The 25,793-nt window shown below is 38.2% G+C and overlaps 1 protein-coding gene across 7 annotated transcripts in view; it reads right to left on the bottom strand.

Moving 5' to 3' along the window:
* glceb (glucuronic acid epimerase b) overlaps positions 1 to 25,793 on the bottom strand; it is a 57,865-nt gene that overhangs the window by 6,424 nt on the left and 25,648 nt on the right. For 4 of the 7 annotated variants that reach the window (XM_008404654.3, XM_008404652.3, XM_008404655.3 and 1 more), the window contains 3 exons: positions 25,445 to 25,559; positions 13,337 to 13,850; positions 8,088 to 8,333 (listed from right to left, as the gene is read on the bottom strand). In XM_008404654.3, coding sequence (XP_008402876.1) covers positions 8,088 to 8,333; positions 13,337 to 13,841 — 751 coding nt within the window. In that variant the 5' untranslated portion in view covers positions 13,842 to 13,850; positions 25,445 to 25,559. Of the gene's footprint in view, positions 1 to 8,087; positions 8,334 to 13,336; positions 13,851 to 24,423; positions 24,460 to 25,444; positions 25,560 to 25,793 lie in introns of all 7 variants that reach the window. The other 3 variants (XM_081605050.1, XM_008404653.3, XM_008404657.3) reach the window with 2 other exon arrangements.

Here is a 25,793-nt window from a genome sequence, read left to right as displayed (position 1 = left end):
GAGGCAACAAGGAGCAGACAATTGGGAATCAGAAGACAGAGAGATCTCACATGACAGGAGCTGGGAAAGCAGAAGCAGATGAGTCCGACTGAGACACAAAAACAGTCGATCAGGGAGAGAATGAGCAGAGAGACAGTCTGGCAGGGGCCTCTGGATGACTACGGCTCTTTAATGCACTCATAAATCCATTACTTAAGGCAAAGCAGAGGGTAAGTGGATTTGTACTCTGGCCCTGTGATTACTCTGCCATCAATAAAGGATGGGCAGGGAATACAGACGAGATTCCACCTCCACCGCTCGGCTCTGCGGCTGTTTAGCAATCAGCTGGGAAACAGAAATGACACGCTGCTGGAAATATGTCAGCGCAGACCGAGCTTGGGCACGTTGGTGAGCAAGAGAGATGGGCGCATGAAAACATATGCACAGTTAGGACCTGCAGTGCACATCAACGGCACAGGAACATGTGACAAATGACGGGGCGACAGCAAAACACGCGTGTGATTATTCATTCGCAATGTCTGCATTTTTTATCCACACCAGATTTTCACACCGTCCTCAGAGAGTACATGCAAATAGAATGGGTCTTTTTTTGTCCATTTTATTTTTTACATTTCAGTCTGCGTATGATTTAATCCATTAATTCCAAGGAGGTAATTCCGGTCTGCTTGTTTTCAACAGATAACAGCCTTAAGACCCCAAGTTATTTAATTTTCTCTCAAATAGGAGTGCACCGATTGCAGTTTTCTAGCCAATCAATGGTCTTTAAAGTAGCCAAATTCCGCTTACGGCCGATACAGATTGTTTGGATCTGAAAAGTCAGAAAATATTGTGACAAAACTGCTAAGTTGGGAACAGAGAGGTGATTATTATTTATTACACACATACAGACATGACCTGGTGGGTGGATCAGTCAGCGCCCTCTCACAGCAGAGCAAAAGGGGACAGTGGCTCATTTTCAGACCTTTGCAGAGGTAGATAAGATTGGTGGAAAAGATCTGTTTCTTATGGATGATTGCAGATCTCAAAACATTAAGAAAACTCGGGTGGTTGGTTTATTGGTCAGCAAATTTTTTTGTTGCACCCCGAGTCGTAAGGAGTATGTTTAATAATAATAAACATACATTTCAAATTGGTTGCAATGGACTGGTGACCTGTTCAGGCCCTATAATACCTCTGCCTCTTGCCCTCTGATCACTGGTGGGAGTTACAGCAAATGATTGAGTGTAAGCTGCTAGTTTGTCTTGTTTCTTTTACATAATTAATTAAAAATAGCTTTGTTTTGATTTTGGTTGAGCTTAAAATAACCTTTGATGATCTGTAGATATTAATGGACACCTGGTTATAGAAGATAAGCAGCTAAATCTGTGATCTCACCACATGGAGGATGCGGAGAACGCGGTATGGTTGAGGATGGGAGCCTAAAAGGAGAAGTGCATAAAACCCACTGCACCACTACCTTCAACCAAAGTTCATTTCCAGACTGACAGGACGGATTATTTACAGCTGCGAGTGCAGACACAGCATGTCTACCTGGACAGAAGAGACTGCTGCGTTTCTGACTCGTTCTGAGCGCTGCATCACTGAATCCAGCTGGGAGCAAACATCCCAATGTGCCTTCAGCAAGCCGGGGGTCCTCCGTCGCATAAGTTGTTTGTCCTGGATATCTGGAGCATCTCTGAACTTAACTCCCAAGCAGTAATTGAAGCGATGGGGAACACCACCTCTCAGTGAGTGACAGTTGCCATGGAAACTCTGGATCCAAGCTGTTGGAGAGACCCTGCTGATCATTTCTTGACCAATCTCCCTCAATGCCCCCTCTCAATTGTGCTAAATAATTTAGGCCCATAACAGTTTTTCTGTCATCTCAAGTGAAAAAGAAAGGACTAAAGTGATCTAAATCAAATGGAGAGCATTTGTCAGCAGAGCTTTGGATTAAATCCCCTCATGTGTTCTTATTTGGGGCCCAGATCTGGGCCCAGTCACCAGAGATCTTATTCCATTTTGGCAAATAAACACAAATCCAACTCCGTTTCTCCCCTTTATGGTCTTTATTTTTCCCACAGTGATGCAATGTTTATTGGTAGAGGCAGCCTGCTCTATTCCTGTGCTGGATTCAGATTGCCTAATGATGCACAGGGGACTCGCCGCACGCATGTAACCCAGTATTACAGTTTTTGATGTCATCTTCACTGTAAACTGTTCACTCTCCTACAGCGCTGTCAGAGCTGTGGAAAAGATACTGCCAACAGTTTCTACTGCTGCCGTCTCACATTTAAGCATCCAACAAGTGAGCTGAGGAGGAATGGCCTGTACTGAGAATCATAGGAACAAAGAAAAACTTGGGGTAACACTTTATTTGAAGGGGTGTGCATAAGACTGACATGACACTGTCATAAACATGACATAACATCTGTCATGAACAAAGAAGTATTTATGAATGTCTATGACAGTTGTAATGAAGTGTCATTTGGTAAATAATGACACTTTTAATGCAAAGTTGCTCCAAAAGTTGCATTGAAAGTCCATTAAAAATGCCAACTTTGCATTAAATTATCATAATTTACAAAATCATGCAAAGTTGGCATTTTTAGTGGACTTTCAATGCAACTTTTGGAGCAACTTTGCATTAAAAGTGTCATTATTTACCGAATGACACTTCATGACAACTGCCATAGACATTCATAAAGACTTCTTTATGTTCATGACAGCTGTTATGTCATGTTTATGATAGTGTTATGTCAGTCTTATGCACACCCCTTCAAATAAAGTGTTACCAAACTTGGTGATGTTCATGCATAATGGAGGCTGTTTTTTATCCTGATAAGAACTGAAATTTATTCTAAAGGAACATGTAAGAATATAATTGGGATTGGCTTCATGACATGTGCAATAAACATGATTAAATGCAAGTATTGCATGCCGATTAGTGCTCCAACTGTAAATGGGGTGCAGAAGTAGACTGTTCTAATAACTATATAGTTTTAGGGGCTCTGACAATCTAGTGATATACAGTGGTATATCTAGAAATACCAGTATTGTCAGAAACTGCTTCAAAGACCATTTATTGTGAAGTTTATCACTGCAAATACCACAAACATCATCATACAAAATTAAACCCCCATCCCATCATGAGAGAAAACTTTCCCACAAAGTAAAATATTCTTAAAATACAACCAAAAGGGATTGGGAACCACTGCTTTGAAGGATGCAGAGTTTGGACACACCTAAAGAGTCCATCTTTTAATTTCACAGTAAGCCCAAAACTTTATGACTCACTGAAAAGCAGACTTTCGTGCACCAATTTAAGACACTTGGCAAAGTACAGCATGCATTTTGGAGAAAGAGTGACCCATATCCTGTTCTTAAGGCTGAGAAGACGGAAACTTATTTTCTAGACTAAGAAATTGAAAGCTAAATATTTAGGACGCGGTAAATCCTAAGTGCTTCAAATGGAAGGCAGCTGGATCTCTTAAGCACTTTAAAAGGCAAATGTGCTTCTGTTTCAGATCCTTACTGATTAAGAAATAATATTCTGAAAAGGCTTCCTTGTTCATTTTATTACAATACTGAATATTTCATGTATTGTTGAAAAGGCCAAAAAAAAAAAAATTATATATAAAACCAGTAAAGTAAAAAAAATAAATGAGGATGCCCATTATCATTCCTACAGCAACCTTAAAGCTTTACTCATGTAAAATAGGAAGGGTAAAAACGACAAATCTCAAGCTCTAAAGCCGATGACATAAGAACTTGAACTTTTTATTATGCTAAAACTGTAATCATGCTAGAACACACAACCCCTCTGATAAGCAGTTACATTTTAATCATTTTCCTATGTGAGGCTGTAAGGTAGAGCAAGCAGGTTTTCCTTCGCAAGCCGACAAACCTTGAAATACCATCATGCATAAACCAGGGATGATTTCAGACTGCGGGGCTGGAGTGGTGTTGAGTATGTGCAGCTATATACCACCGAAAAACTGGGCCACATTAGCTAAAGCCGCTGGTTGATAAGCAGCATATTGCTGTATTTAACCAATCCCACTGTGTTGCTCTAAAGACCTGGATGCTGCAGCTGCTTCCTGGGACTTTATTTGGCCTAGAGCAGATTTTCACACATTTTGGAAAGAGGTGAACAGTCATGCAAATGTCTGCACAGCACCATGGACACCCAGGCAGAGTAGTCAGACATGTCACACACACACACACACATGTATATAAATATATAAATATAAAGGATGGGTCAAAGCAGTTTTTCTGCAATTGCATGTATACATGTTATCAGGATCGGTACAAAATGCGATTCTGAAGCATCAAGCAACCATACTGAGACTGAGAAAATAAAGGTGCTCAATGGTAGAAAGCCTTCGTGAAGGAATGTGTGGATGGTAGATGGCAGGTTATTATCAGGGGACAGACAATTGATCCACTTGTCAGAGACTTTGAGAGATTGTTCAACACCCGTGTCCTAGATACAGCGAGGAGGGAAAAAAAAAAGACTCAAATTGGAAAGAGAGGGAGGTGGAGGGACAGAAAGAGAAACTGACAGCAGAGGAAGAAAACGAGAAAGTTTGACGAGGGAGCAGAAAGGGGCATTAGAACGGATCCGGAAACTATGACGGCAATGTCGAGGAAGCGCAAGAGTGCAGAGGGATGGTAAGTGGGTGGAAATGAGTAAACAGCAGTGGAAGACTGACAGAAATCTGGGGTAGACAGAGAAGATTAATGACGAAAAGAGGAGAAAGAGAGGAGAGGGGGAGGGGAAGTGATGAAAGCATGATGATCTTGAGGAAAGGATGCCATGAGGACGACTTGACCTGAGAGAGGAGCGATGGGGACAGGGGGTGCAGAGTGGTGAAATGAAAAGAAAAGTGGTGATGATGAGCAGCTGAAAACTGGGGAATAAGGAGAAGGGAGGGAATATAATAGAGACAGCAGCTCAACAGAGAAAGGGAGCGAAGGAGAGAATGTGTGTGTGTGTCCTGGAAATATCAGCATGAGATAAGAGGAGAATAAAGCCCGCTCACAGTCAGCTCTGGGTAAAAAGATTTCGACTTTCTCCCACTTCCAGAAATAACTCTGTCATCTGTCTCATGGCTTTGGTCCTGATACAGCTGTAAACCTAAGCTACACGCCGAATCTCAATGGTAAATACAAAGTCAAGTCCCATTTATTGATGACAAGCCCACCAAGAGACATTGTATGTCTTCTGTTTGACAGCACAATAACTGAATAGTCTTTGACTGGAGGCAAAATTTCTATTTAGATTTAAATCAAGAGAAGTTAAAAGAAGCTTGAAAGGCTTTGCAAATTGTGTTAGAAGCAAACATGACTAGCTTTTAGTCTAAAATGAACAATTAAGAGCACAAAATATTGATATTTCATAATATAATGTTGCACTAAAATGGTGTTCAGGATTTTTAACAGTTTCATGAGATGTTCAGTAGCTACTGCTTTAAATAATTACCAGACTAGTCAGGATTAATGAATTGGTTTGTAATCTGCAGCTTTTTGATAATTAAAATGTAATGGAGGATGCAACTAGAATAAGGGTGCTTATTATTTTAAGCTGTTACCTGTTGGCAAAGTAATGTGAGACAACTATTGAGAAAAAAAAAGGTTCCTAAAGTTTTTTTCAAGAGCCTAAATTTCTTTTTAAGAAAAAATCTGTTACTAAAAAATATTGCTACAATTATTCCAAAAATGTTCAGCTAAGGTTTTTTATGAGGGCTCTTCCAACACAGCTCGGTCACTTCTTATGTGATTCTATTACCGCAGCTTTGAGTATTGGCTGAAACCGATATTGATCCAATACAATATCACACATACTTTTATTACTTATTTTGAAGTGTGTAATGTTAGAAAAGGCTTGATCAAAGAACAATAGTCAACAACAATAGGCATGAGAGCAATGAAGTCATTTATTATCAACCAATGGGTCTACATGGGGGATATAAGCGCTGCTGAATAGAAATGCTGGGATGGACTAAATGCTGAAGTCTTATACGGAAGAGTTTAGATGCAGGCCAATGTAATCCGATACTTATTCGTTGGCTGATATATGAAATCAATATTGGATCAGGACACTGCAAGTTTTTATGATCCAATTTTGAAAGAAAACAGAACCAATAACGAAAGTAACATGACCTAAATCCGCTTAACAATGCTGACATTAAGTAAAAATGTAAACTAACCTCTTTTAAAGCAATAATACTTGTATAATCAGCCTAGATTTGTAACTGAGATTTTTTAGTGTTAATCTCAATCAAGCTCCTAAAAGCCGAGCTTTTTTTCAGCGTTGAAGTTGCTCTGCATTTTTCCCCACCACAGCTTTCCAAATCGATGTTTGAATGTGTGAGAAGGCAGCACACAACAAACGAAAGTAGACTCTGCCAGAGGCTTAGTGCCCAGTGTCCTCAGTTCCATATGAGCCCTGATATGAAGAAAAGCAGCTGAATTAAATTAGATTCCTCAGGGTTGAAACACACTGAAATGTTTCAACCCTGGATGGCGCTACGTCCCAGTCAGTTTTATTACAAGAAATGAAACTTCTCTTCATCTGAAGACCTATTACTGCTGTACTTAAGGAGACACACGGTTATATACTTTTTAATATTCATTGGTCTGGAAGAATTTTTAAAGCTCAAGAAGGAGTAGTCAAAGGCTTTATTTATAACCGCTGTCTGCAATGAAAGAGGCATTTGCCTCACAAAACTTTGGCTCTATAACAGGAGATGTTGTTTGATTTAAAAAAAACAAAAAACAAACAAAAAAAAACACCAAAGCATTTTTAAAGACAAAGATGTCAACTGTTTGCCAAATACTGGTGTAATACAACAAGAGTCAATAACTTTAATTTAGGCTTTTTCTATCTACTTAGCCATTATAAACATTAATACAATGCGTTGTATTATGGTATATGGATTGGGTATTTGTGATCAAGGCATGGGCAGGTTTTAGATGTAGATGAAAATATCTCAGACACACATCTTTGGTTTCACATTCACAGATGAGCCTTCTGAAAGCTCACACAGTCTGTCATCTTATTGGTTCAATTCGTATCGATGTGCAAGACATGAATGATCCGTAAAGGTTCATTCATGGTTTTGTTTGCTGAAGGGCTTAAACAATTAATTGGATTAATTGATTATCCAAATAATTGCCAATTTAGAAATCTATTAATCATTAACTGGTATATACAGACTCAAAATAGGTAATTTGATGATATATATAGCATTGAAGATAAAACACCTTCATCTATAAATAGGTTTTTAAGCCCAAACTCCCCAAGCGGCCTAGTTTTAGCTTCACCTGGTTCTGACTTATGCTGTGTTATTGCATTTTAGCCAATGAAATATTTTATTTAAAAAATAAATTTAATTACACATTAAATTTCACCATTTAATGTATTCCTGAAGCTGTGCAAAAAAGGCTTAAGTGGTTCAATGAAAAATCTGTAGAATGTGCCGTTTTTTATACGATTAAGTGATTAATCATCAGAATAATCAAAAGCTTAATCAATTACTAAAATAATCATTAGTTCCAGTCCTTGTTTATTGTGGCACAACAATCTTAGAGAGGCTATAGATTAAGCAAATTTGCTTAAATATTAAAATTTGTATATTGCTAAAATTTTGTGATGATTCTGCAGATTTATACCCTTTAACAAAGTTAAATAAAAGGTTAAATGCAGCATCGCTTTCATAAGATGGCAGAATTTTACTGGAGTCTCATTTCCAGCCACTAATATTCATATATTCACATTCTGACTGAACAACATTAACAGGAGGTATTCCTCTCTGTCCCATCAGGTGGAAATTTCCCACTGATTAAGCGAACAAAGCATGATTACAGATCCGACACTGAGCCTGCTGATTATTAAATCATTCAAGTTTCTAGGAATGTCATTATGCAGCATGTCTTCTGTCAACCACAACAGGCAGAGTCCTCCCACTGTGGCTGTGACTCACTGCAGAGCACCATCCTGTCCTGAGGGTGCAGTCGCACATCGAGCCGGCTGCAGCCACAGTTAAACAAGAGATAAGCGGCTTGCCCTGAGGCCATCTGGCCAAATAGGAAGGGAGACGTACCTGCAGCGCTGAACGAACGCACGGAGGTAGATCTGGTCTTGTCATGGACACGACTCAGGCTGCAACCTTTGGGCACATTCCAGGACGCGGTGCTGACCCTGCTGTCCTTCTCCTCGGCTGTGTCGTAGACCTCGATGTGGGGAGCGCGCTCAGTCAGGTTTTTGCTGTAGTGGCTCAAACCGTACTGGGCGATCTGGATGGCATAGAAGTAACCCTGAGGGCCCCATTGAGTGGAGAGAGGCACGCCTGAGCGGAAGAGAAAAAGCTCGATTTTAAATATACATTTCATTCTAAGTATTTCTCGATTTAGATTCAACTTACACAAGCAGAGAAAAAAAAAGAAATCTAACCCGGTACTACATCGTCAAATTTTGAACAAGAAAAAGGTCACGCTAAACAGCAAGACAGAAAAAAAAAGCAATGACAATAAACACCAGTGAGAGCAAACTATCAAAAAATGCTGGGAAATTTCAGCTAATCTGCTGCATTTCACTGCAGGCTGTCCCCAGCCGACAGAAATAGCTCAGCCAGGAGAATTACTGATGAACAGATAGCTCACTTTTGAGACCTTGTGACAAGCTGGATGCATGTGCCACCGAAGCCCATCCATTTAAGAAGAGGATCATAAACTTCAATTTGGGATGGAAATGTTTCACCCCCTTCATTACAACCATTGGTGTTCCTCCTTCAGTTTCCTTTGTGGCACATTTTGAAAGAAACCACATTTCACAAGAATCTCTTTGGAAAAAAAAAAAAAAAGTTAATGTTTGCATAAAAAAAATTACCTCTTCTGGTTTTCAGGTTAATGGTGACAAAAGCTCATAAACCAATCAAATTAAACTTTGGAATATTCTGTTTATATGATGCTTGCCCAGATTAAGAAAAAAACAAAAAAAAAAACAAAACACAAACCCATGACAACTAGCTGCAAATTATATCCAGTTTACAGTAAAAGCAGATCATTTTATGGACTATGGGGTGAAACATTAGTGTGAGAGGTTGTCCAGAATCAATTCCTAACTCCAGATTGTCAGCAGCATTTAATAGCAGCAGCAGACGATTCCATACCATTTTCTGCTACTCTCTGCGATGTTTTTATTGCAAACCTCTATTTACATTTCCTCCAATCCAAATCACCAATTATGTGCGAGAGAAGGATTCCCCCCCCAATATTTGATCATATTTTGTGCTAAGCTAACAGGCCTTTCAGCAGCCACAATGACACAGACATTTCTATCACTCTGTTATGTGAGCTGTATCTCATCAGATCCGGGGGAGAGGTGCTTTTTTTTTTATTATTCAGCACTCAGTTGTCATTCCTAGCTTCTAACTCATCTGTATCTTTTATATTATGAGGAAAATGATATAATTATAATTTATCTGAATGCCACATCTATGCGTTTTCATTTGTAATTTTGGTTACTTGGAGTAAATACATTTTAAGCTTACGCTTAGACACACAAAAGCACATCGGGGGCCGTTGGAGCGCATCAGTAGTGAGATTATCTCAAACCTGAGTGAGTATTTATTTGTGTGATTGATGTTGATGGGAAAGAGCGAGAACACATATGCATGCAGATTCACATCGCACTCAGTTCCATCCCCATGGCAGACTTTCCTCTCCGCCTGTCTTGCTGCTGGCATCTCCCTCAACAACTTAAGTCAAATGGCTGTCAAATCGTAACACAGCAGCATGAAGCTGCACTGAAGAGAAGTAATCCGTGTGAAATTGACTGTTAAAAGTGTGCGCACATTTTTTGCGACTTTCCTGGAAATATGAATACTATTTTTCAGGATGCTAATCCAGACAGTTTACAGGTGTATCTCGATAAATTTGAAAATAGTCAAAAAGTTAACTTATTTCAGAAAACAAAACAAAACAAAAAAACCTCCAAAGTGATGGTCATCAGTTATGCAAAAATGCAGTTTCTCAAAACATTAAAAACGCGACAGAGAACAATGAAGCAGAAGTGGTCTGTCAGAGCCTACAACATTACAATGAGGACTGCTGACTCAACAGTTGTCCAGGAAACAGCCATCAAGTGCTCAACACATTAATAGAAAGTTGAGTGGACAAAAAAGCAAAATGGTGAACAAGTACCTGGGATCTTATCTGAGCAATGAATAATAGCTTAGAGGTTTTGCTCAGTAATCCATATGAAAAATAAATGCCTTTCATTTTCATGTATAGAGTGTAAAGAAGCCCAGAATCCCCTTCTTGAGATGTGTGCAGTTTCTGTGGTCTGTGATTATTTGAGGAACCAGGTCACCTTAGCACCACAGCAGAGCCACAGCCCAATTACCTCCAAACCACGTCGCACCGATGCAATTATTAATGCAAAAGAAGCCCAGACTAAGAATTAAGTGCATTTCTTGTGCATAGGATTGCACAAGAAAGGGCAAATGAACTTGTGCAAGTGGCCGTACTCGTTGACATTTCTATAGCGACAATCCTTTATTGGGTCTTAAAATGTCATTTTATCAAGCACCAGAAAGTGATTCTATCCAAATGACACTTTTGTTATAAGAGATGGTTACTAGGTGTATTTTTTTAATACACCTGCATTCATTTTTATGGTTCATCAGTAAACAAGTTATGCAGATTCAAAGACTGCTGACATTACAACATTCTAAAACATTTTTTTCTTACACTTACGTTTATGTGATATAATTTTCTTCTAATTGGTTGCTTAAGCTTGAAATAACTACCATCTGGGAGAATATCCAGTGCCAGATGCTGACTGGTCATTACAACAATTAGCGCATGTGGCTGAGGGTCTTGTTAAATAACTTTTCAGTAGGCTGTGATGCACACTGGGAGGAAAATACTCCCATGACCTTCATTAAACCCTGTGGTACCTCTGTGACAAGTTAATTAATAGACTGCTGCTTCAGACTGCTGAAATTAAACTAAGTTAAGAAGAAGTGTGTATGTTTGCACATGTGAATGTTAAATAGCAAAGTGGCCTTGGGCAATATTAATAGATCTTTTAAAGTGGTTGTATAGAAATGTAAATGTGTCATCTATTTCAAATGGTAGAAATATTAGCAGAATAGGAAAAAATAATCAATGTTGAGCCTAGAGGTTTGCTTTAATTTGTTTATGACCCATTTCCACGATACACACACATGTTCACAGCGAGTAGTCATCTTCCGGCAGCACATGAAGGATTGTGTAAATTGTCCCTGTGCAATTGGTACAGCTAAATGTAGGAAGTTGTGACGTGCAAGAGCTACAGACCAAATTATTAAAGGCATTCTTTAATAAAAAAAAGTACAAACACATGACCCAAATATAAGATTTATGGCTCTTATATTTAAAGCTAAAACTTTACTTAAAGCCGCAGTATGTAACTTTTATATAAATATTGTTTTACATATTTGCTGAAACGGTCACTATGCTGTGACAGTCTGGTATGAGACAGATAATCTGTGATTTTTTTTAAGAATAAATAAAGGTCCTCTGCTTTCTTCTGCAGCTCCCAATACAGCCAGGAGGAGAGTCTTAGCGCCGTCAATCATGTCCGCGTGTATGCCTTTGTTGTTGAGTTAGACACTACAATGCATTGTCTTGGAGCGTTAGGAGGAGCTTGTTTTTAGCAAAATTATCTCTGCAGAAGCTAGCTAGTACATCCAGATGAGCTAATATGCTAAAGAGTATGAACACATATTGATGACCATATGTTAGCAAAAACTAATAAAAGTATGAAATGAACAATGAAACTGTTTATATGACCAGATTAACTTGATTATGTTTTATCCTGAATCAAATACACACGTTTGTTTTGTAATGTCCAACTCGTATAGTCATTTAATTCAGTGCAAATTCAATCCACTTTGAATGCAAAATGACTACATGACAAACATTCATGAAGACTCCTTCATGCTCATGACAGGTGGTATGTAATGATTATGACATGTCAGGCTTATGCACACTCCTTTAAATAAAGGGCCACCGCATTACCTAATTATTTGGTCATATTTTGTGCTAAGCTAACAGGATCTTATATGGCATCAAAGTCTTGACTTGCATCTTCTCTTATGTAGCAACTAGTATCCTGTTTCAAGATTCTAAATTCTGTACAAACATTGAAAAAGTTATAAGGGGGTAGATGAAACAAATGTTAATCTATATCATCCACATAATTCAATCATGTAAATTACAAAAAATAAAAGTCTAAGAAAGTAATTTAACTACTAACTACTTCTACACTTTCTGGCTGTTTCATCAGACACTGCTGGTCAGAGGTCAAAACGCTGTCCTAGTTTTTCCAACCAGTGTTTGTATCCATAAAGGACATATTTATAAGGATGTTTATAACCTTTCTATAGTTAAAAAAACATGTTGGCAGGACATGCTGTAAGAGCACCTGATTGAAGTCTACCATTGCTAATTTTATCTTTGTTTGCAAACCCTTCTAAAAAGGTTCTTACTTTTACACATGGCTTCAGTGTGAACTGTGTTCTTCAATTATCCAAAGTAAAACCAAGCAAAATGAATAATGCATCTCAGAAAAATTAAAACCCGTTTGCTGGTGTTGCTTTTTTTTTTTTTTTACAAACACTGAAAACACCTTGGTATGTCACAACGGTCTGAAATTTACACACACACACAAAAAGACAAAAAAACAATGCGAACATTACGTCACAAAATTGTAAGATATATGAGTCTATGGTGCAATTGTATGCCTTATTGGTAGCTGTAGCCATTTTGTGATAAAAGAAAAATAATGAATATCTATTTTGCAATTTCAGCTAAGTGTACCGGGCCACTTCTTTACGCAACCAAGAAGCAGAACTATATTGATGACCATGTGGTTTCAACTAATAGCCTTTTAAAATGAGCTATTGATCCTTCCTGGCAATTATTTTAAAAGGAACCAAAAAAAAAGAAAAGAAAAAAAAAAGCACACACACAACTCTGATAAGAAACTGAGAGTGGACTCTCAGACTTATACCCAGGTGTCTGTCAGAAGATAAACCCTGACATAGTCTAGATAAGAAAAGCAAACATTTTTAATGGAATTTAAACCGTTTCCATTTGGTAGTTACTTAAATTTGTGGGTCACTTTTTCAATAAGAACAGACTCTTGATATTAAAACAGATACCTGACATTTCCTGTGGAAAACAGGGCAACTAATTTACCTTTACAGGTACGCAAAAAGACAGACACAAATTTGAGGTAGTTTAAGGTCGTTCAAAAACTTTAAAAACATTGCTGTGGACCATGTAATTAAAATCTCCTTACCCTCAACTCCACTGATGCATTTGACACGGTCACGGACCTCCACGTTGTATCCCTCAAAAGACATGAAGACTCCTTCAGGGTGGTAGGGCTCACGCTGGGCGTAGACCTTGGAGTAGCTGTGTTGAAACTCGAAGCGATCGTAGCCATCATATTGCACCACCTTGCCGTACACTTCAAAGTATTTTTCCACCCAACTGAAGGGCAGGTAGATCTCCCCTCCCTCTCGCCTGCCTTTGATAGTGGACTCATCATTGATGAGGCAGTCAATTTCTTCATATTTGATCCCACCAACAACGCCAACAACAGGTGGAGGCTCGGGGGGTTGTGGAGGTTGCTGCTGGCTGCTGCTGATCTTTGCACTTGGAACCACAAAGGCGGCCCGAGGCAGGAAACGGATGGAGATGTCACTAGAGCAGCGGTTCCATAGCAGCACCGTTATGAGTGTGAAGAGGGCGCATATGACTATGAGCGTCTTGTAGTTCACCCGTGCAGCCAGGCAGCGCATGGTCACAACCTGCCCACATAAAACAAACGCAAATAAAGTGTCAAAAGCATGCGAAAATGATAAGTGTTCCCTTTGCATTGGGGTAAATAAGCTTTCTTGAGACCTGTTGTGAAAAATCTGAAGACAGCCTTCTGTTTTACCTCATTGCAAAAAGACAGACGAAACATACATTTTGCAACTGTAAAATTAGCATATTTGAAGTTATTTACATCTCAACATCAATATAAAAGCTCAAAGTAGGTACAACATTCATACCAACAGATGTATCCAACATCTGACTGGTGCTGTATGGATGAATACAGTGTACAGTTGAGGAGTTGGTTAAAATGGCAGCTATGTATGTGACACAAACAAAACAAATTTCTTGGTTTTCATCCAGTTTTCATCCAGTCTTTGTTCTTTTTAAAATCAGTGGATCTCATAAATCTGACTATTCCTCCAGTCTCTTACTGCTAGATCACAAACACTGACCTCGAAGTCTTTTTGGTTTTTGAGATGTTTTCATCTTTCAGTTGGTGGGTTACCAGTTCAATTCCCAGCTGCATTAAATGAAGTTGATTTTTGTCTGATTTTAGAATTTATTTGATCTGAAAAACATAAGTTTCAAAAGCAGAAGAAATCTGTAAAAGAGCAAGTACTTTTTAATGGCACTTTAAACTGTTGTGGTATTTTGTAAAAGTGTTTGGGGGAAAATCTGCACTACATATGTGTCAGGAACACACAAGGACTAAATTAGACCACACATAGTGCAAGTAAAATTGTGCGTTCTGAACAAAAACAAAAAATTGCTATGTGGCTCCGACAGTCCTTTGTCGCAAACAAGAAGTTCTGGTTTGTGCTTTGATTTCCAGAGTCTGAAAGCCTCTCATTAACTTTGACAAAAACACTAAGAAAGCTGACATCTGTGACAGCTTTTCATGCATATCTTTTGTGTTTCAATCACTGTTGTTCCTGACAGTAAGTAACAATTTACTAAGACTAATGTACAAATTAGAGTCGAGTTTTCCCACATTCCTGCTTTTCTTCAGCTGGCGCTACAAAAGGTCAAACCATGATGAGAAAGGTGCAAGGAGGAGGGGGTGTCGAGATTTATCAACCAGAACATTTAAATCTTGTTAATTGGGATTTTCAGCTTGAAACAAAGAGTATTTCTTTTTAAGTCAGCTAGCAAACCATAAGTGCTTTAAAAATACACGTAAGAAAGATAGAAGACATGCACACATTGTAATGCAGAACGCTGTATTTAAAACCATTTTTAGCAATTGAAAACAATATGTTAGCTTAGAGAAGTTGATCACAATATTTTCGGAATCAAACTAATTACATCCGATGCAAAATGTAATATATAATTTACAGCAAGTATGGACAGCACTACTCTTAAACTAAAAAGCTGCTCCCCTAAGAGAGTTTCATTTTTACGGTTAAGACTGTAACGCAAATGCTAAGTGATGGTTTTGTTTGTTATTTTAATGTTGCTGCCATTAAACTTTAGGACACCAAGTCTCTGACCTGTTCAGTTAATATTCTATCTGCAGAACAAACCAAGTCTAAACCCAATTAACCTTTCTAAAAAGGTTTACGCCATCACTCATGCTTTGCATTGACATTTCTGAAAATTCTTGAGACTTTTTAAAATTTATTTTTAAATAAGCCTGCTTTAATGTCACCACCACCGTGTCATCATTTACATTCTGCGTCGAACATCCATTCCCAAATAAATACACCACGTGGTGGAATATTGTAATTAATCAGTGTGTTAATATTTGGTATTGAAAGAGCTTTAATTGCAGCACACAAAGCAGACATGTTTCAGGCCCTATTGTGAATCAGGATTCATGTTTCTCTTTGACATTTTCACCAAGCAAACAAGAAATCAATGCACAACCTTTAGCTTCCTCCTCCACACTAATTACAGCTTACTGCCCACAGAATTTACTGTTAAAGTGATGACCGAGGAGGGAGAGGGGAAAATCATTACTATCCAAGTTCATTTCACTGCCTCATCTTAAATGGGACACTGCTGAAAGTGGGTGTGATTAATGTACAATAATTTTGGCAATAGTAATCTACTTTTACAATGTAAAGTTGAATCACTGTGCAAGAGGCACCTGGAACAATGTTAATTTATGAAGTGGCTCCAATCAACGAGGGAGGTGTACACAGTGTTTTGAATAGCAAACACTGTCAGAGTACAAATTCAACAAAGCATAAAGGAGAAGTCATATCAAAATTAGAATAGTACCTTCTACTGCCATGAAGAAACACATCTCATCTCTGCCTGATCAATTACTGAAACACGTATTATTGACATTTGGGGACGCTACAGTGCAAAACTACTTGGAGCGCCAACACTAGTAAAAAAATGCAAGTAAAAAAAACAAAAAAAACAGACTGCACCCTGAAAGATAAGTAGGACTGGTCTTGACAAGCAACTCTCTATAAATGATAGTCTCTTTTTATAGCCCTCTGTTGCTGGTGTTGAGCTCACACTCCCAGTTTGAAATACACAGGCTTAGGTACAGAAGCATAAAAAGTATCCCATCACCTTCCTCTCCGTGGACACAAATCAAAAACGATGCCCTGTTTCAGAGATGCAAATTAGATGTTTTCTTTTGTAAATGAAAAAGTAAGGGGGAAGAGACAGCTCAACTTAAACTCCTGCTATTTGTGGCAATGCATTATTAAAACGACAGAAAAAAAGTACGTATTCTGATTTTACCTTAGAAACCACGTCTTCAAATTCTTCCAAAATGTATTAAATTGCAAAATCGATGTAGCTTTTTTTTAGATAACACAATGAGGTATAAAACTCTGTAGTTACATTTAACAAAGAACCCAGCAACTCGCCAGCCACCTGGTCTATCAGGCTGAAGAACTGCCGAACATTTGTCAGAAAGTTGTTGGTGTCAAGAGCTCAGAGACAAATTCAAGGTGAGGACAGCAGCTACAGGACTATGAAGAAACACCTAAAGTCAGAGATCCCAGAGGTTCTTTCTGGAAAGATTAAACGAAAGAGAAACTTGACTGAGTAGACGGATGAACCTGTGCCGGGTCACTAACGGATAAAAGGAGTGAATCGAGCTAGAGATGTGTGGGTGAAGCTCTGGTGTGAGCCGGTGTTGTCAAGAGATCAGTCAGACCTTTTTAAAGTAGATGATGAGCAGGAAACCATTTCCTTAACCTGTTTCTAAAAGCGAGAGCGTTAAAGCTGCACTGTAAATTTGAAAAGGTCTCATATGTCTGGGAAGTTCTTGCTTCGCATAAAAGACTGTTTACCGCAGCACCGCACGACAGAAGGACATTTAGAGGCCGCTTCATTTGAATATGTTATGGATTCGGAACATTTAGTCTGATCAGCATCACAGGTTGACAGCATCTAAACTGCTAGTCATTATGTTTAGACAGCTTTCAAAGGTTAAATTGTCATTTTACTTTTTGCTTTTATCATTTGCAATCTGATTAAAGAAGTGGTTTTTAATAGTAAAAAATGTTTTCCCCACAGCCAGAGAAAAACACTCCTCAGAGTCTCACCATTAATGTTTTGTCCACACTAGGCCCAGATAGTTTGCAAAACATATTTTTTTAGTCCATTTGTACCTCCAGTCACACAAAAAAAGAGGAAACCTTGTTTTTAAATAATATGAGCTGCAGTTGTTTTGGGAGAACTGTTAGCCTTCAGCTGCTTTGCCGTTTTGTATCTTCCCTTAAATTGGAATGTAGTTGATAAGAGGAAAGGTTTATTGGGATTTCAGTATTTTTTTATTTACTAGTTGATTCCAAGTTTCATGAATTTCGGCTTTGCATACCAAAATATTTTTTTTAATAGAGGTTTTCTAGGGTAGATGTTCAGAGATGGCTGTTTCAAAGATACGAAAGCTTCTAGAGCAGGGGTGTCAAACTCCAGTCCTGAAGGGCCGCTGTCCTGCAGTTTTTAGATGTGCCACAGGTACAAAACACCTGAATCAAATGGCTTAATTACCTCCTCAGTTCTCCAGAGCCTTGCTAATGACTTAATTATTCTATTCAGGTGTGGTGCAGCAGAGGCACTTCTAAAAGTTGCAGGACACCGGCCCTCGAGGACTGGAGTTTGACACCCCTGTTCTAGAGAGAGTTGGATACATGGTATATGTCAGTGGAAAAACAGGAAAGATAAGAAATCAGATTTATTGCAACTAATATATCCAGTGCAATGTTTAATATCACAATTGCATGACTTACTAATGCCGTGCAGCCATTGCAGAGAAACTGGGATACATTGTGATTTGTGTAGTTGAAGTTACTCTTTGCAATTCAATTTTCCATCAAATAAAAGAGAGAGCGTGTCCAAGACATACCGGATTAGACATTTCCAGTGATGCGATAAAAGATAGAGATGAGATGTTTATTGGTTTTACTGTGCCAATCTGTGCTTCAGCTATTGAAAGTGAATAATTGTATTATTTGGAAGATAAATTCCCTTTGTATTTGGGATAATTGACCAAAAAATGACTGGCACACTAAATTAACAAATGCCGTCATCAGAGGACATTACCGACCTCTATAATTCGGCACCTTACCCCACACATTCAGCTGTGACTCAAACTGATCATTCTGCATCTGAATAATTTGTTAAAAAAAACAAAGCTATCTCTCCTGTGTTGCTGTTACTTAATCTGTGCCTAAAGGAAAATTATTTCCCCAAATAGACAACTTAAGAAGAGTACTGTCATTTTCTTTTACATCATACATGTAATGAAATGTTACTCAATTACTCTCCTCTACATTCCATTTGCACAAATTGAGTCATTTGTAAATCATATTTGCTGCTAAGCAGTAGTTAATTACAAAGCAAACAGCATTTCTGCAGCTTGTTACATAGAGTGCTGCATTGTCCCCGATGTATTTTGACCCAGATTTATGTGCATCTATTGGGAGGATGTTCTCATCCGAAAAACAAGAGCCTTGGCGGTTTCCTGAAAGGCTCCGAATAATTTGTGTTTGTCTTCAGAACTAGAAAATAAATGACTGTCCTTGCTCTGCAGAAAGGACGGCAGTGGTGCATTATTGTCATGTTGGGGGGAAGTCAGAGATCCCTTAGAATACAGATTAAACAAATTTAGCCGTTTACAGAACATCCTGTACCAAGGGCAAAATCATTTCTAATAAATACACTGCCACAATCTTACTAATCTTTACTAATTTGTTTTAGCTTGTAGGGCATATCAACTCTAATCAGAAAAAAAAGTTTAGAAAGTTCCATCACTGACATTTGTTTTTTAGGTTTGGAAAGTATGAAAATGAAGGTTTGTTGGTATAATTGAGATCTTTGTGCAATCCAGCAATTATTAGACAAGCTCAGCTGGTTTTATCTCTCTGATGATAATGTGAGATGAAATTTATACATCTAAAAAAACTGCACAAAGCTGGCCATAAGATGAGAGGTGATCCTTCTGGAGGAGAACCCCTCCCCAGGTACTGGACAGGATTAACGCAAAAAAACATCCCACTGAAAAATCAAAGCAGCTTTTCAGATTGTATTGTCCCATAAGGAACAACTGGAAAGGAGTACAGAAAATTCACTTTACTAAGGGGGCTGCACCTAATGTCAGCATAGGGGAAATTTGCCTCAGTTCAAGTTGATCAATTAGGAAAACTACATTGCCAAGTTCCAGGTTCTTAGTAAAGCAAACGCCACTCAAGAACACGCTTATGTGATTGTTTTCGCTTCAAATTATCCCCCCGCCCCAAGAAAAACGATAAGTTTTCATAGAATAACATTGCCATAACCCCTTAATTACATTTTTCTCTTGTTGACAGGAGGTCTGTTTGAAATGTCCAGAGTGCTCTTTGAACAAAAAAAGCAACAGGATTGCAGTGTAATGATTCTGCTGACCACTCAGTTAACCCCGTCGGCCTGATCTGTGGCCCTCCATTCAGCGCTGCTCTGTCCAATCCCCAAAGCTCCTTGCAGGGGACAAATGTGCTTTCTGAGCCCCTTTGTCAATATTATCAATATTATTTGATCTAAATCCAGTTGATGAAAATTAATTTCTGACACAGATTTTCAAGAAATGCATGTTTTCAGACAGGAATAAAAAAAAATAAAAGGTTAATGGCACTTTTCTCTTGACCAAATGATCAGACGATATTAACATCCTATGTCAAGAGGACCATTTCGTAATTACACCACATTTCTCCACATGGCAGGTTGAGCTTCAGTAAGCTTTATGTTTATGAATAAAATTTGAGGGAGCATCACAAGGAGTGGACTGAGGATGGAGTACATATTGATAATAAATGTAGAACATTATGAAAAAATTTGCCCATCATGTTATGGAAAGATGGTCCACATGATTGATACAAGATAAAATTTAAATTTTTAAGAAAATGGCTGTCACTTAATCGTTAGTAAATCAATGAGGACAATTAACTTTAGATTAACTTATTAATAGATAACTTGCATCCCTGAACCAGTTTTGGTACCTTTACAATTCTCGACTGGCCAGCAAACTTCCCTGACCTGATACAACAGACTGAATACTCCAGATGATCCAAAGGCTGATATCTAAACCAAACGGGCCTTCTACTATCCCCAGCAGAACCACACACTGATCGCCTCCATGACACACCACACTGATGCAGGAAATTGTGCAGTATCGAGTCCATGTAAGTAAACATGCTTTTCAGAAGCATGACAGTTCTGTTTTATGTGTACTTTTCTTGCTGGTGTTATATAAAAATCTAATTTTATGAAAGTGAGTCGAGAGCTCCATGCCAAAATCCCCAAATGACAAGGAAGAAAGTTTTCAATGTTGTCAATCTGTGTGTGTGCGCGCGTGTGTGTAATGACTCATCAACTTCATTAACAAATATGGAACCATTTTGTTTGCTTTTAAGAGGAACTAGTATTTGCTTTACAGCTTAAAGGTGTAACTAAAATAGTATTCCACTTCTCTACAATGACTTATGAAAACAATATGTGGCCTTGGATGTTTCATTGTTTAGGAATGAAGCCCAGGACTCAAAATAAACAAAAAGTATTTTTCAGTCTGGCAAGAATACCTAACTTTGCTAAAGTTAATGCTGACAAGTGCACACTGAAGGAGAAACGGCAAATACCTTTACCTTTACATCTTTGATGTTATCGCAGAACATCAAACACGTTAAAATTATTGTGAACATAAGTTTGTTGCTGTGTTTATATAAAGGATATTGGCCTGATGCAACATGCCTTTTATATTAACAAGCCCCTATAAGGAAATGATCATCCAGCAAAGTTCAGGTAGTCTAAACAAGACTAAGTGAGGTTGCCGTACAACAACCACAGATTGCTTATGCTAAATAAGGCACCTGTAAGTCTTTAAAAATGTATTCAAAAACTAGTGTATGTTAAAATAGTTACTGATTTATGTTTTTAAACACCAAATACATTATATTGTAGCAGTAATCTAGTAGGTTTTGTTTAGGGAGCTGGGACAGAGTGGAGATCTGACTAAATGAAATCTATAATTTAGCAAGCAGCTCTGACTGTGTAATGAACAAGCTGCCAGAGAACCCTCTTCATTTAAATACAGCAAAGGCAGCAGCAGCTTAGCTAAACAAACCAAAATCTTAAAATCCATTTACACTGCATTTAAAAACCATTAATGCTATGCAAAGTGAATTATGAACAGTGCCAACTCCGCATCTAATCTCGAGTCAAAATGTCTCTCTTTCCCAGCAAACCACTTTAGACCATGCTAAGTAGAGTGATCCTTGAAACTATGTAACGTATATTTTCTTCCATGCTGTGGGCAAACAAACTTCACGGAGGCTTTGCTATAAACTCTGGTTACATCCTATAATCCACAGCACACTAGCAGGCAGCCCCTGAGATTAGACATTTAGTGTGAAGGCAGCTGACGGAGATGGATGAGGATAGGATGGAGAAACTCCAGGGTGAAATGAGCTGTGAAACCACAGACTTGTAACTACGATCTCAATGATTGGCACGCTATGGGTTAATGAGAATGTACTGAAGCACTTTCTGCTGCGTGCTGGTGTAGGCGCCAGTGTCATTTATCTTAGATGCGCATTTTATCATTTGTAAAGGAGTGTGGGTTGGAGACAATGCAGGTGTGTTGTTAGAGGCATCGACTGTCACAAAGTGAAATGTGAAGAAGGCAATGATCTTAAAGATTCGTGCCATGAGTTTTTTCCCTCCTCCCCACCCCAAACTCATGTGCAGTCAGCATTAAATTGTCGAGTGCTTGTGAAGTACTCTTGGGCTGGATTTAGAGCAGATGAAAGTTTAGGGGTTTTGTCTCTTTAGCAAATTTTCCAGTCATTTCAGTGCGCTCCTCCACTGGAGAAGTAAGGTACCAATCTGTGACAGCCAGCAAGTAATCAGCTTATACTGCAGCTGAGAGGCATGTTGGCTCATTTAAAGATTGCGCGTGTGAATAAGTAGGTATTATGGGTTTCTGTTTAGTTTCACAGTCTGATTAGGATACTGTGAATCCTTAAGGGTATATATCCAAGGCAGCTTGTAACTTCATCGCTAAACTACATCATAAATTCTGTTTCCTTTTTTTCACTTTATCGTGAATAACACGAGACAGATAATCATCTGCCTTTTTCCTGTGGTCCTGCCGGGTCCAATCCCTGCTCAGTTAGAAACAACCAATCAGAGCCAGGAGGAGGGTCTTGGCGCCATCAGTACACGCTGCACCTGTGTCAACGGCAGAAAAACAACTTACCATTACAGGACAATTGGCTTATCATCTGTCATCAGTGGATATGGTAACTAGTATCCACAGCATCCTGCTATGATGCTAGAAGGAGATGTAGAATAGCAGAGAGCTAGGGGAAATGTGTGAGCAGTGCACACATCAGGGTGATTGGCAGCGCCAAGACTCTCCTCTTATCTCTGATTGGTTACTTCTGATTGAGCTGTGAATTTTTGCAGATGGTAGTAGGACCACAAAGGCAGAGGAGCTTGATTTTGTTTCAAATCATCAGTCTCAGACTGTCACAAAATAATGACAATGTTAAATACATAAGAAAACATTTTTTATAAAAGTTGCCTACTACTGCTTTAAGAATAATTTTCTATGTATTCTTTACTGCCTGGTTTATCCAGTTTCTGTCATTTAAGATGGACATTTCAAATTATCACTGGGTCTGTGTTTCAATTTGGCTCAGTTCTGGAATTCCCCTACTGAGAGTCAAACAATCTTTCTATTCTGCTCTGGCAAGAGGAAATTAAGTATTCGATTCGACCAGTGATGAGCTGAAGTTATTTTCAGTCATTTACACATATTCTACTACTTAATCTGTCGCAAACTTAATACCTAGCTATCTGTCGTTTTTTTCTGCGAGATACGTATGGCTCTTGTTCGGGAAACATAACATATTAGCTGCTATTCTATCAAAAAAGGTGCAGTTATGGCGACATAAGATTTCATGGGCATTGCTTTCCATATGCCACATGTCAAAACTATTTTACCTGCTTGTGATTCTGCAATTTGATAAAAAAAAATAAAATTAAAAAGTAACTCAAAAGGACTGCTCCATTTTTTTTTCCAAAAGAGCTGCAGACTTAGTTTTGATTTAGTGAGAGTGACAAGCAAGCATATTAAATGATTAATTATAAAAACAACAATAGTACCTCTATTGTTTGCCAAGATTCAGAAGACGCGTATAAAACTGGAGGCAGAAGAAACAATTGAGACTTGTCACTCAAAACAGAATTTATAATGAGCCTACATCTTCAGTATGTTTTGCTAAAAGACGGAAAAAAATACAAATTGGAATCATAATAAGTTGGAATATTCAGGGTTTAATATTTACATAGTAAGCGGAACATTTGGTTACCTTAAAAGATTCCCGTCGCTGACAGACTCAAAGCTAGTTAATAACTACATTAGTGGCTGTCCAATAACCAGAGGTGGTCAGAGTATTCAAAACCTCTACTCTAGTTTAGTAGCAAGTAAACTTACTCAAGTAAAAAATGCACAGAACAGTAAATAAATGTAACTGAGTAAGTGTAACTAGTTAATAACCACCCCTGCCATTAATCACCACAGGTGAATAAAAATAAATGAATACCAACAAAAAAACAAAAAAAAATTGTTCAGTGGGTTAGAAGGTGTCACATACAATCATAGCAAAACTTAAACAAGAAAAGAAAAACACACACACATTTTGTTTGAACCTGTACATTATGTGCACTTATCTTTATTACTTAAAGGACAGGAAGATGTAAAATTAAAAGGACCTTTAACAAGCAGTCACACAGACACAAATCTGTACTGCAAACAACAATCATGCTTTGTTCAGAAGCAGCCAGTAAGTGAGTAAACTGCTTTGAGCTTAATGCGTGAGTGTGTTTTACTGAAGAGGATTAGGACAGGCATTACCACAAAGCTTATAGCTGAAGTCTGCAGGGGGATTAAGACAGCCATGACTCAAACGAAGGGGTTATAAAAGAAAAATCACAGGATTGTTTGAGAGGGAGGTCAAGCAAAGTGCTTGTCCTGCCAGCACAAAGCGAGCCTGGAAAAATGTTGAGAAAGCAGGGATGTAAATGCTCTCTAACGTAGAGGTAGGATTTAGTACTCACAGATACATTTACTGTAAATAGGAGCCTCGGCTTGAACTGTCGAAACAAACAAGACCAAATCACGCAGATTTTGAGAGCGACTGTTCTCATGGGTCCACTTACGAGATCAAAACTGATCAAAAAAACTTTTGTGTTGTCAGAAATATCATAACTCAATGTGCACATTTCTACAAGCTCACATAATGTGAAAAATGGTTAAAATGGATGGCCATTTGGAGAAATCAGCTTTCAAGACATATGTACTTGAAATAGTCTATTTTGAGTGTGTTTTCATGTTTTAGGTGAGTTTTTCTTTACACTAAACAACATTGCTTCTTTTTATGGTGTCCGTGTCCTCGCTGCGTATATCCTCCCATACAGGATATAAACAAGTCAAACTGTATAGAAAGTCAAAAATCAGAACTAGCAGAGGGAAAATTTGGGATTTCAAGTTCATCTGCAAACAATAACCATTTTATTGTTCACATTATCAAAAAGAAACATCTCATTCTGTAAAATTAGATGTTTTATCATGTCAAATGGTCACACTGGTCTCATCAGAGCTAAAATAAAGGGATAAAACAAAACATTATTGAAAACTAAACGGTTATATTGAAGATATGTGAAACAGATCAACCATAAACAGTTCTTCAGAAATCATCACCGGTGTGAAATTATGTTTGACTGCAAAAAAGGTAGGAAGTGTTTCAGGCTTCTTATTTCATTATCTTATATAATTATTTCTCAGATAATGCAAGGTAATGAACCCATGTAAAAGACTAGGCCATTTTCATAGTTCATATGCTGTTAGAAGATGTTAGAGATAATTTGGATAATGAAGTCAAGATATTTGCATGCCGAGGAGTAGATAAGGTGTTACAAAAACAGACAATGTCAGAACAAAGTCATAGTCAAGAGGCATGCTTCAAAGACGTCTGACAAATAAGAAATTAGACAAATAAGATTATCTTTCTGTACTTTTTTGAGCTTGAAGGCACCAGAGACCCTGATTTGTGACAAAGGCAACTGAATGGTGACTGACCTCCTCAGATCTTTCACAAAGAAACAAACAGCTGGGTCGACATTCCGTCCACCTTCACCATAGTTTGCGCTTTGCTCGATCTTCTGCTTTTCACCACCTGCAGCTGCTTCAGCACCTACACATGACGGGAGGAAATGTGAACTCCATTATTATGATGCCTGAAAATGGACAGCTTTCAATGTGAATCATACATGAGAAGCAAGGGTGTCAAAAAAAATAAAAAATTCTTTTATCAGCTATAATATACCACATTTCCCACCAGCACAACAGCTAAGGCACCACTTAAGGAATTCTTCCAAAACTATTGGAACCATGTTTTCTTGGGCACAGAAATGACAAAAATGTGCCA

This window comes from Poecilia reticulata, chromosome 3 (assembly GCF_904066995.2).
Source record: "Poecilia reticulata chromosome 3, P_reticulata-male-v2, whole genome shotgun sequence".
In the NCBI taxonomy this organism is placed as follows: Eukaryota; Metazoa; Chordata; class Actinopteri; order Cyprinodontiformes; family Poeciliidae; genus Poecilia; species Poecilia reticulata.
The sequence above is the reverse complement of the archived record's forward strand: the minus strand, read 5'-3'. Positions and strand labels throughout refer to the sequence as shown.